Source organism: Bos grunniens, chromosome 11 (genome assembly GCF_055505025.1).
Source record: "Bos grunniens cultivar Pamir isolate PY7600 chromosome 11, Bosgru_T2T1.0, whole genome shotgun sequence".
Taxonomy (NCBI): Eukaryota; Metazoa; Chordata; class Mammalia; order Artiodactyla; family Bovidae; genus Bos; species Bos grunniens.
The window spans coordinates 484393-496770 of NC_141175.1; the positions used below are offsets into that span (position 1 = coordinate 484393).

The 12378-nt window shown below is 62.2% G+C and overlaps 1 protein-coding gene across 1 annotated transcript in view; it reads right to left on the reverse strand.

The window, feature by feature from the left end:
* Positions 1–12378, reverse strand: part of LOC147362176 (uncharacterized) — a 91183-nt gene that overhangs the window by 28511 nt on the left and 50294 nt on the right. The window contains exon 2 of the mRNA XM_086323905.1: positions 6221–7165. Within this exon, the coding sequence (XP_086180031.1) occupies positions 6221–7165 (945 nt within the window). The remainder of the gene's footprint in view (positions 1–6220; positions 7166–12378) is intronic.

The following is a 12378-nucleotide window of genomic DNA, read 5'->3' on the forward strand; positions in this document are numbered from 1 at the left end:
GTGGTCGCTAAGGGGCCTCAGGTGCCCCTCCAGCGGGTCACGGGCCCATGAGGCAGTCGAGAAAGCAGCTAGGGGAGGACAGCTTCCCCACCGCCCCAGGCACTTTGGAGGCCGGCCGCATCTCCTCGCGTCCAGAGGCGTTTGCCCGGGGCCCAGCTGGATGAGACTGCCAGACAGGACGGGCAGAGTCGGAAGTCCAGTTGTCTTGCTATCACAATCTAGGGTAGGCTCGGGTCTTTCCTCAGTGCGGGGAGGACCTTTGCTTTCAGAAATGAACGTGGCGCGACATATCTCCACTCAGGCACCGGTGCGATGCTGGTGGAGAAGTTTCTTTGGGACTGGTTGGGTTGCCTTTCTCCCCTTGGCCTTCGTGTTGGTGCTGGTGGTGCTGGTGGTGCTGGTGGCGGTGCTCATGGCCTTGTGGATCGCTTCTCCTGTTTGGCACTTGGAGCTTCTCCAGCGTACTCCTTGCACCGGACATGGAGCCCCAGGGATCTTTGCGGACGAGCGTCGTGCCGGGGACGCGCGCATCCCCGCCTCATTCCTGCCGGACCCTCCGCCAAGTAGCACGAGGCCTCCCAAGGACAGACACCCATAAAGGCTGCTTGCCCGTCTTCTCCCCGGACGCCTCTCGACGTCTGGGGCATTTTCGAGAGCCTGACCGGCCGGAAGGAGACGGTTCATGGACCTGCACCCGCTCTTCCCTGCCCCCCGAAGGGCTCCCGAGATCTTCTCCTTGCTCGGCTGGCTGTGAGCGCTCTGTGAGGCGTCTCCAGGCCGCGTCACTCACCCGAGGCCAGCGGTGCGGCCAGGGAACGGAGACGGGGAACGAAAGGCAAACCCACACCCAAAGTCCCATCCCGAGAGGACTCTCCCACCCTCGCAGAAGTGGGAGGCCCTCGGACCGTGCCCAGGCCCGCTCATGCACCCCATCACCCCATCCTCTCCAGCGACTTCCCAGCAGAGCCAGCCCTCGAGAGCTCAGCCGCTCAGGCACGAGCCCGTCCCAAGTGAACACCGAGACCCCGGGCACACTCCAGGCCCCGCTTTTCCCCAGGAGGCTGCATCACGCACACGGCCGAGAGGAACCCGCTCCTCGTCGGAACTCTTGGTGCGTCACACAGGGCGTGCCGCACACAGCGTGTGCCTGGGCGCCTGCACGCATGTGCGTCAGAGCCGACCTACCGCCACAGCCCCAGAGACGGCCGCGGCTTCTTGTTCTTCCCCTTGGTGGCTCTGGCCCTCCCGCTGGCACAAGGGCCGTTGCCGACGTTCTTCGGCCCCGGAGGCGGGGCGTCCGTGCTGGGACGGTCGAGCCGCTCGTGCTCCTGTTGGGGCGGCGTGCGGTTTCTCCCTCCTCCGTGTTTGGACTGGTGAATCACGACTGCGCCGGCAGGCAGGGCAGACTGGACCTTCCGCAGCTCCAAGGCCGGCTTCGGTCGGCTGTGTTCTTGCAGGCGTCTCCACTGCTCGAAGCTCATCCCTTCGACCGCTGTGTCCCCCGGGGACTCCTCCGACCCAGGAGCTCTGCCGCTGGCGTCTCCTGCAGGCTGCCCGGGGTCTGTGGGGTCAGCCCCGACGGGGGCCGCTGCCCCTCCCCCAGCGCCCCCTTCCCACGCACCCTCCCGGGCGTAGAACAGGACGTAGGCGCTCTGGCTCAGGGCAGCGGTCTCGTCACAGGCGGTCACCTTGGCATCGTCCATCTTATACCATTGGCCGTTGCCCGCTCGGACGTAACAGAAGTAGTGTCCTCGCTCACAGCTCCACCCGGAGTGCACCAGCACGGCATAGAGCACGTAGCCCAGTGGCCCTGCCTTCCGCTCGGACGTGTAGGGCTGCAGGTCCAAGCACTGGGGATAGCGCACCTCCTGAGCCCTTTTGGCCCCGCTCACCGGTGTGAACCGCTTCAGCACCAGCACCAGGACCTGGGAGGTGCTGTGCAAAGCCAACCTCTTGGTGGCAGGCACCTTCCGGAGACAGACGCCACAGTCATAGGCATTGTCCGCGTCCAGCTTCTCGGGCTTCACCAGCTCTCTCAGAGCTTGCTCCACACTCTGAGCCGCCGTGATATCCAGGCTGATGTCCAGATAAGGGTCGAACGTGTCCGAGACACCGAGGCAGCGGAGACACTGGATCTGAGACCTCCAGGTCCCGCCGAAGATCTGACGGATGACGGTGGTGTCCTCGGAGGCGTGGCCCGACGGCTGGGATGCACTCAAGCACCCTTGCTGCATGGCATTCAGAGTGAACATCAGAAACTCGTGGGCATCTTCCTGCTGGTGTCTGTGGAAGCCCGCCAGCAGGTCCTTGCGGGGCCGGATCACCTCTCCCGCGTGAAGGAGGGCTCGGGTCACGTGAGCTCGCATGGCACAGAGCGTGCAGGCGCTGCGGGCCGGACAGAGGGTGGCGTGCTGCTGGGACACCATCCAGCTGGCCAGGGGCGGCGTGTGGCTCAGACACTGCAGCGCCGCATTCACGTAGCAGGTGTTCCCCAGGTTCTGAAGCCCAGCCCCCACCCCCCACGGCCCCTTCCAACTCAGGGCGCCTTTCTGGCCAGGCGTCAGCCCTGCTGACCCAGGAGCCAAGTCACCCCGCTGGGGACGCCCAAGCGCCGGCGACGGCCCCTCAGGGACAGAGGGTCCCCGAAGGGCATCCGCACCAGCGGCGCTGGGCCCACAACCTTGCCCTCCGGGGAAGACGTCGAAGGGAGACGGACACACACCTCCCCCGTGCTCAGAAGCAGCCCCCGGGGCTCTGCACACAAGGCCCACGAGGGTTTCCATCTCCTACCTGCAGCTGCACGCCGACGCCTCCTTCCCTCAGACGGTCCGGCTCCAGAAAAGGGCCTGGGCCCCGCCCCCTCGGGCCTTTGGGGGCTTCCCCACAGCCCCACCCCCGCACGTGCAGGCTCCTCATTGGCTGAGGCGGCCGAGGGCGTGCCCACTCCCACTCCCGCCATCCAACCACCCACACTTTCCTCGGGGAATTCCCCTTGACGAGGCCCCACACGCACTTCCGACCTGACCCCCTGGACCAAAGGGCTCAGGATGCAAATGATTCGGGGGCATTGGGCCTTCCAGCCTTGCCCGCTAGAGATTCACTGCGGGGCTTCCGAGTTCAGCACACAAATGCCGGCTGCACAGGACTTCCGTGGGCTCACCATTCACATCCTAACACACGTGTGGAAACATATGTCTGCCCACCGAACCTCTCCCCTTTAGGGGTCTCCCGACCCCAGACCCCTGCCTGAGGACAACCCCTCCCCGGACAACAATAAACCCTTGCCTCATCTTTGCGCTCCAGCGAGGTCCTCCCCAATTTCTATGCGTTCTCACTGGACACTCTTCTAGCGTTCAGGGTCCTAGCACCAAAAGATGCCAGCAGAGTGCCACATATGCTTTTCTCCCTTCAGGGCCGTTGCTCAAGACCCAAAGCGAGCTCATTTAGAAAGGCATAGGCTTCCTGCAACTTTGGATTCATTTCTGCAGCTCCTTTTCTCTCTCCGCTGCCCTTTGTTCTTCCTTTTCCTTCTTCCTTTATCATTTACTTTTTTTTTTTCCTGCTTGGTGTTTTAGGGTTTTTTGAGTTTTTTTTTTTTTTTCCATTTATTTTTAAACTTTTTTTTTTAAATTTTGTGTTCATTTTGTTATTTTTTTGTTGCTTTTATTCTCTTTCTCTCTTTTATATACACTAGTTGACTCATACAGTCGTCTTTCGAATTCCGGGGCTCAAAATGCGGTATAACTCAAGGTATAAAAAAGGTTTCCCTCCTGGAGGAGGATGACTGTTGCTTTCCTTCTCGGTGTGTGACATGTGTTTGTTTGCTCTCCCGTCCTGGACATTATGCTTGCCTTCCAGGACTATGGGGGTTTGACCGTCCACAGGTTTACCATAGCTGGAGTGTTGATTCCGTTGGTCCTTCCTAGGAAAGAAGGGCCCTGACCCCGTTTACTTCCTTAGCCTATTGCACCCCTCCCACCTCCCGCTCCCCCCATCCCATCCTAGGAGCCTACCGCTTTGTGCTTTATGATCCAAGTGCTCACACCCTTGCTGTCCTCTTACCTCCTTCCCATGGCACAGAGAAACGAGATCAGCCAGGATTTTTCTCTCTTTTGCACGGATTTCGCCCAGCATAAGGCCACCTTCCCATTCCCTGTGTCACGCCACCCCCATCGACATTCTCCTCCTCCTCCTCCTCCTCCTCCTCCTCCTCCTTCTTCAGAGGGTGTGGATGGGGCAAGCAGTAAGTCCATTTGAGACGATGGGGCGGAGGAAGATGCGTGCTGATGATGAGGGCGGACTGTGGGTGGCTCCGCTTCCTCGTGCAGGGCACGCTTGCTCGTGTTCTCGGGGGAAGATACTGCTCATCATTCTTTGTCCTCTCTACGTGCGGAGGGCATGGTGCGGCGTAGGTAGCCATGCGGGGGAAACAAGCCATCGGAACGTTCTCTGTTCCTTGCCACGCCGACTAGCGCAGTCAGGAGCCAGAGTTGGCCCTCGAGGTCGGAGATGTTCCATCGCAAATTCCCGGTCTGCCGTTTGATGGAGGGTTTGGGGTTTGAAGCCATCAGCCAAGCCAAAGAAAGAAAAACGCGAGAGGTGGTCGCTAAGGGGCCTCAGGTGCCCCTCCAGCGGGTCACGGGCCCATGAGGCAGTCGAGAAAGCAGCTAGGGGAGGACAGCTTCCCCACCGCCCCAGGCACTTTGGAGGCCGGCCGCATCTCCTCGCGTCCAGAGGCGTTTGCCCGGGGCCCAGCTGGATGAGACTGCCAGACAGGACGGGCAGAGTCGGAAGTCCAGTTGTCTTGCTATCACAATCTAGGGTAGGCTCGGGTCTTTCCTCAGTGCGGGGAGGACCTTTGCTTTCAGAAATGAACGTGGCGCGACATATCTCCACTCAGGCACCGGTGCGATGCTGGTGGAGAAGTTTCTTTGGGACTGGTTGGGTTGCCTTTCTCCCCTTGGCCTTCGTGTTGGTGCTGGTGGTGCTGGTGGTGCTGGTGGCGGTGCTCATGGCCTTGTGGATCGCTTCTCCTGTTTGGCACTTGGAGCTTCTCCAGCGTACTCCTTGCACCGGACATGGAGCCCCAGGGATCTTTGCGGACGAGCGTCGTGCCGGGGACGCGCGCATCCCCGCCTCATTCCTGCCGGACCCTCCGCCAAGTAGCACGAGGCCTCCCAAGGACAGACACCCATAAAGGCTGCTTGCCCGTCTTCTCCCCGGACGCCTCTCGACGTCTGGGGCATTTTCGAGAGCCTGACCGGCCGGAAGGAGACGGTTCATGGACCTGCACCCGCTCTTCCCTGCCCCCCGAAGGGCTCCCGAGATCTTCTCCTTGCTCGGCTGGCTGTGAGCGCTCTGTGAGGCGTCTCCAGGCCGCGTCACTCACCCGAGGCCAGCGGTGCGGCCAGGGAACGGAGACGGGGAACGAAAGGCAAACCCACACCCAAAGTCCCATCCCGAGAGGACTCTCCCACCCTCGCAGAAGTGGGAGGCCCTCGGACCGTGCCCAGGCCCACTCATGCACCCCATCACCCCATCCTCTCCAGCGACTTCCCAGCAGAGCCAGCCCTCGAGAGCTCAGCCGCTCAGGCACGAGCCCGTCCCAAGTGAACACCGAGACCCCGGGCACACTCCAGGCCCCGCTTTTCCCCAGGAGGCTGCATCACGCACACGGCCGAGAGGAACCCGCTCCTCGTCGGAACTCTTGGTGCGTCACACAGGGCGTGCCGCACACAGCGTGTGCCTGGGCGTCTGCACGCATGTGCGTCAGAGCCGACCTACCGCCACAGCCCCAGAGACGGCCGCGGCTTCTTGTTCTTCCCCTTGGTGGCTCTGGCCCTCCCGCTGGCACAAGGGCCGTTGCCGACGTTCTTCGGCCCCGGAGGCGGGGTGTCCGTGCTGGGACGGTCGAGCCGCTCGTGCTCCTGTTGGGGCGGCGTGCGGTTTCTCCCTCCTCCGTGTTTGGACTGGTGAATCACGACTGCGCCGGCAGGCAGGGCAGACTGGACCTTCCGCAGCTCCAAGGCCGGCTTCGGTCGGCTGTGTTCTTGCAGGCGTCTCCACTGCTCGAAGCTCATCCCTTCGACCGCTGTGTCCCCCGGGGACTCCTCCGACCCAGGAGCTCTGCCGCTGGCGTCTCCTGCAGGCTGCCCGGGGTCTGTGGGGTCAGCCCCGACGGGGGCCGCTGCCCCTCCCCCAGCGCCCCCTTCCCACGCACCCTCCCGGGCGTAGAACAGGACGTAGGCGCTCTGGCTCAGGGCAGCGGTCTCGTCACAGGCGGTCACCTTGGCATCGTCCATCTTATACCATTGGCCGTTGCCCGCTCGGACGTAACAGAAGTAGTGTCCTCGCTCACAGCTCCACCCGGAGTGCACCAGCACGGCATAGAGCACGTAGCCCAGTGGCCCTGCCTTCCGCTCGGACGTGTAGGGCTGCAGGTCCAAGCACTGGGGATAGCGCACCTCCTGAGCCCTTTTGGCCCCGCTCACCGGTGTGAACCGCTTCAGCACCAGCACCAGGACCTGGGAGGTGCTGTGCAAAGCCAACCTCTTGGTGGCAGGCACCTTCCGGAGACAGACGCCACAGTCATAGGCATTGTCCGCGTCCAGCTTCTCGGGCTTCACCAGCTCTCTCAGAGCTTGCTCCACACTCTGAGCCGCCGTGATATCCAGGCTGATGTCCAGATAAGGGTCGAACGTGTCCGAGACACCGAGGCAGCGGAGACACTGGATCTGAGACCTCCAGGTCCCGCCGAAGATCTGACGGATGACGGTGGTGTCCTCGGAGGCGTGGCCTGACGGCTGGGATGCACTCAAGCACCCTTGCTGCATGGCATTCAGAGTGAACATCAGAAACTCGTGGGCATCTTCCTGCTGGTGTCTGTGGAAGCCCGCCAGCAGGTCCTTGCGGGGCCGGATCACCTCTCCCGCGTGAAGGAGGGCTCGGGTCACGTGAGCTCGCATGGCACAGAGCGTGCAGGCGCTGCGGGCCGGACAGAGGGTGGCGTGCTGCTGGGACACCATCCAGCTGGCCAGGGGCGGCGTGTGGCTCAGACACTGCAGCGCCGCATTCACGTAGCAGGTGTTCCCCAGGTTCTGAAGCCCAGCCCCCACCCCCCACGGCCCCTTCCAACTCAGGGCGCCTTTCTGGCCAGGCGTCAGCCCTGCTGACCCAGGAGCCAAGTCACCCCGCTGGGGACGCCCAAGCGCCGGCGACGGCCCCTCAGGGACAGAGGGTCCCCGAAGGGCATCCGCACCAGCGGCGCTGGGCCCACAACCTTGCCCTCCGGGGAAGACGTCGAAGGGAGACGGACACACACCTCCCCCGTGCTCAGAAGCAGCCCCCGGGGCTCTGCACACAAGGCCCACGAGGGTTTCCATCTCCTACCTGCAGCTGCACGCCGACGCCTCCTTCCCTCAGACGGTCCGGCTCCAGAAAAGGGCCTGGGCCCCGCCCCCTCGGGCCTTTGGGGGCTTCCCCACAGCCCCACCCCCGCACGTGCAGGCTCCTCATTGGCTGAGGCGGCCGAGGGCGTGCCCACTCCCACTCCCGCCATCCAACCACCCACACTTTTCTCGGGGAATTCCCCTTGACGAGGCCCCACACGCACTTCCGACCTGACCCCCTGGACCAAAGGGCTCAGGATGCAAATGATTCGGGGGCATTGGGCCTTCCAGCCTTGCCCGCTAGAGATTCACTGCGGGGCTTCCGAGTTCAGCACACAAATGCCGGCTGCACAGGACTTCCGTGGGCTCACCATTCACATCCTAACACACGTGTGGAAACATATGTCTGCCCACCGAACCTCTCCCCTTTAGGGGTCTCCCGACCCCAGACCCCTGCCTGAGGACAACCCCTCCCCGGACAACAATAAACCCTTGCCTCAACTTTGCGCTCCAGCGAGGTCCTCCCCAATTTCTATGCGTTCTCACTGGACACTCTTCTAGCGTTCAGGGTCCTAGCACCAAAAGATGCCAGCAGAGTGCCACATATGCTTTTCTCCCTTCAGGGCCGTTGCTCAAGACCCAAAGCGAGCTCATTTAGAAAGGCATAGGCTTCCTGCAACTTTGGATTCATTTCTGCAGCTCCTTTTCTCTCTCCGCTGCCCTTTGTTCTTCCTTTTCCTTCTTCCTTTATCATTTACTTTTTTTTTTTTTTTTTCCTGCTTGGTGTTTTAGGGTTTTTTGAGTTTTTTTTTTTTTTCCATTTATTTTTAAACTTTTTTTTTTAAATTTTGTGTTCATTTTGTTATTTTTTTGTTGCTTTTATTCTCTTTCTCTCTTTTATATACACTAGTTGACTCATACAGGCGTCTTTCGAATTCCGGGGCTCAAAATGCGGTATAACTCAAGGTATAAAAAAGGTTTCCCTCCTGGAGGAGGATGACTGTTGCTTTCCTTCTCGGTGTGTGACGTGTGTTTGTTTGCTCTCCCGTCCTGGACATTATGCTTGCCTTCCAGGACTATGGGGGTTTGACCGTCCACAGGTTTACCATAGCTGGAGTGTTGATTCCGTTGGTCCTTCCTAGGAAAGAAGGGCCCTGACCCCGTTTACTTCCTTAGCCTATTGCACCCCTCCCACCTCCCGCTCCCCCCATCCCATCCTAGGAGCCTACCGCTTTGTGCTTTATGATCCAAGTGCTCACACCCTTGCTGTCCTCTTACCTCCTTCCCATGGCACAGAGAAACGAGATCAGCCAGGATTTTTCTCTCTTTTGCACGGATTTCGCCCAGCATAAGGCCACCTTCCCATTCCCTGTGTCACGCCACCCCCATCGACATTCTCCTCCTCCTCCTCCTCCTCCTCCTCCTCCTCCTTCTTCAGAGGGTGTGGATGGGGCAAGCAGTAAGTCCATTTGAGACGATGGGGCGGAGGAAGATGCGTGCTGATGATGAGGGCGGACTGTGGGTGGCTCCGCTTCCTCGTGCAGGGCACGCTTGCTCGTGTTCTCGGGGGAAGATACTGCTCATCATTCTTTGTCCTCTCTACGTGCGGAGGGCATGGTGCGGCGTAGGTAGCCATGCGGGGGAAACAAGCCATCGGAACGTTCTCTGTTCCTTGCCACGCCGACTAGCGCAGTCAGGAGCCAGAGTTGGCCCTCGAGGTCGGAGATGTTCCATCGCAAATTCCCGGTCTGCCGTTTGATGGAGGGTTTGGGGTTTGAAGCCATCAGCCAAGCCAAAGAAAGAAAAAGGCGAGAGGTGGTCGCTAAGGGGCCTCAGGTGCCCCTCCAGCGGGTCACGGGCCCATGAGGCAGTCGAGAAAGCAGCTAGGGGAGGACAGCTTCCCCACCGCCCCAGGCACTTTGGAGGCCGGCCGCATCTCCTCGCGTCCAGAGGCGTTTGCCCGGGGCCCAGCTGGATGAGACTGCCAGACAGGACGGGCAGAGTCGGAAGTCCAGTTGTCTTGCTATCACAGTCTAGGGTAGGCTCGGGTCTTTCCTCAGTGCGGGGAGGACCTTTGCTTTCAGAAATGAACGTGGCGCGACATATCTCCACTCAGGCACCGGTGCGATGCTGGTGGAGAAGTTTCTTTGGGACTGGTTGGGTTGCCTTTCTCCCCTTGGCCTTCGTGTTGGTGCTGGTGGTGCTGGTGGTGCTGGTGGCGGTGCTCATGGCCTTGTGGATCGCTTCTCCTGTTTGGCACTTGGAGCTTCTCCAGCGTACTCCTTGCACCGGACATGGAGCCCCAGGGATCTTTGCGGACGAGCGTCGTGCCGGGGACGCGCGCATCCCCGCCTCATTCCTGCCGGACCCTCCGCCAAGTAGCACGAGGCCTCCCAAGGACAGACACCCATAAAGGCTGCTTGCCCGTCTTCTCCCCGGACGCCTCTCGACGTCTGGGGCATTTTCGAGAGCCTGACCGGCCGGAAGGAGACGGTTCATGGACCTGCACCCGCTCTTCCCTGCCCCCCGAAGGGCTCCCGAGATCTTCTCCTTGCTCGGCTGGCTGTGAGCGCTCTGTGAGGCGTCTCCAGGCCGCGTCACTCACCCGAGGCCAGCGGTGCGGCCAGGGAACGGAGACGGGGAACGAAAGGCAAACCCACACCCAAAGTCCCAACCCGAGAGGACTCTCCCACCCTCGCAGAAGTGGGAGGCCCTCGGACCGTGCCCAGGCCCGCTCATGCACCCCATCACCCCATCCTCTCCAGCGACTTCCCAGCAGAGCCAGCCCTCGAGAGCTCAGCCGCTCAGGCACGAGCCCGTCCCAAGTGAACACCGAGACCCCGGGCACACTCCAGGCCCCGCTTTTCCCCAGGAGGCTGCATCACGCACACGGCCGAGAGGAACCCGCTCCTCGTCGGAACTCTTGGTGCGTCACACAGGGCGTGCCGCACACAGCGTGTGCCTGGGCGTCTGCACGCATGTGCGTCAGAGCCGACCTACCGCCACAGCCCCAGAGACGGCCGCGGCTTCTTGTTCTTCTCCTTGGTGGCTCTGGCCCTCCCGCTGGCACAAGGGCCGTTGCCGACGTTCTTCGGCCCCGGAGGCGGGGCGTCCGTGCTGGGACGGTCGAGCCGCTCGTGCTCCTGTTGGGGCGGCGTGCGGTTTCTCCCTCCTCCGTGTTTGGACTGGTGAATCACGACTGCGCCGGCAGGCAGGGCAGACTGGACCTTCCGCAGCTCCAAGGCCGGCTTCGGTCGGCTGTGTTCTTGCAGGCGTCTCCACTGCTCGAAGCTCATCCCTTCGACCGCTGTGTCCCCCGGGGACTCCTCCGACCCAGGAGCTCTGCCGCTGGCGTCTCCTGCAGGCTGCCCGGGGTCTGTGGGGTCAGCCCCGACGGGGGCCGCTGCCCCTCCCCCAGCGCCCCCTTCCCACGCACCCTCCCGGGCGTAGAACAGGACGTAGGCGCTCTGGCTCAGGGCAGCGGTCTCGTCACAGGCGGTCACCTTGGCATCGTCCATCTTATACCATTGGCCGTTGCCCGCTCGGACGTAACAGAAGTAGTGTCCTCGCTCACAGCTCCACCCGGAGTGCACCAGCACGGCATAGAGCACGTAGCCCAGTGGCCCTGCCTTCCGCTCGGACGTGTAGGGCTGCAGGTCCAAGCACTGGGGATAGCGCACCTCCTGAGCCCTTTTGGCCCCGCTCACCGGTGTGAACCGCTTCAGCACCAGCACCAGGACCTGGGAGGTGCTGTGCAAAGCCAACCTCTTGGTGGCAGGCACCTTCCGGAGACAGACGCCACAGTCATAGGCATTGTCCGCGTCCAGCTTCTCGGGCTTCACCAGCTCTCTCAGAGCTTGCTCCACACTCTGAGCCGCCGTGATATCCAGGCTGATGTCCAGATAAGGGTCGAACGTGTCCGAGACACCGAGGCAGCGGAGACACTGGATCTGAGACCTCCAGGTCCCGCCGAAGATCTGACGGATGACGGTGGTGTCCTCGGAGGCGTGGCCCGACGGCTGGGATGCACTCAAGCACCCTTGCTGCATGGCATTCAGAGTGAACATCAGAAACTCGTGGGCATCTTCCTGCTGGTGTCTGTGGAAGCCCGCCAGCAGGTCCTTGCGGGGCCGGATCACCTCTCCCGCGTGAAGGAGGGCTCGGGTCACGTGAGCTCGCATGGCACAGAGCGTGCAGGCGCTGCGGGCCGGACAGAGGGTGGCGTGCTGCTGGGACACCATCCAGCTGGCCAGGGGCGGCGTGTGGCTCAGACACTGCAGCGCCGCATTCACGTAGCAGGTGTTCCCCAGGTTCTGAAGCCCAGCCCCCACCCCCCACGGCCCCTTCCAACTCAGGGCGCCTTTCTGGCCAGGCGTCAGCCCTGCTGACCCAGGAGCCAAGTCACCCCGCTGGGGACGCCCAAGCGCCGGCGACGGCCCCTCAGGGACAGAGGGTCCCCGAAGGGCATCCGCACCAGCGGCGCTGGGCCCACAACCTTGCCCTCCGGGGAAGACGTCGAAGGGAGACGGACACACACCTCCCCCGTGCTCAGAAGCAGCCCCCGGGGCTCTGCACACAAGGCCCACGAGGGTTTCCATCTCCTACCTGCAGCTGCACGCCGACGCCTCCTTCCCTCAGACGGTCCGGCTCCAGAAAAGGGCCTGGGCCCCGCCCCCTCGGGCCTTTGGGGGCTTCTCCACAGCCCCACCCCCGCACGTGCAGGCTCCTCATTGGCTGAGGCGGCCGAGGGCGTGCCCACTCCCACTCCCGCCATCCAACCACCCACACTTTTCTCGGGGAATTCCCCTTGACGAGGCCCCACACGCACTTCCGACCTGACCCCCTGGACCAAAGGGCTCAGGATGCAAATGATTCGGGGGCATTGGGCCTTCCAGCCTTGCCCGCTAGAGATTCACTGCGGGGCTTCCGAGTTCAGCACACAAATGCCGGCTGCACAGGACTTCCGTGGGCTCACCATTCACATCCTAAC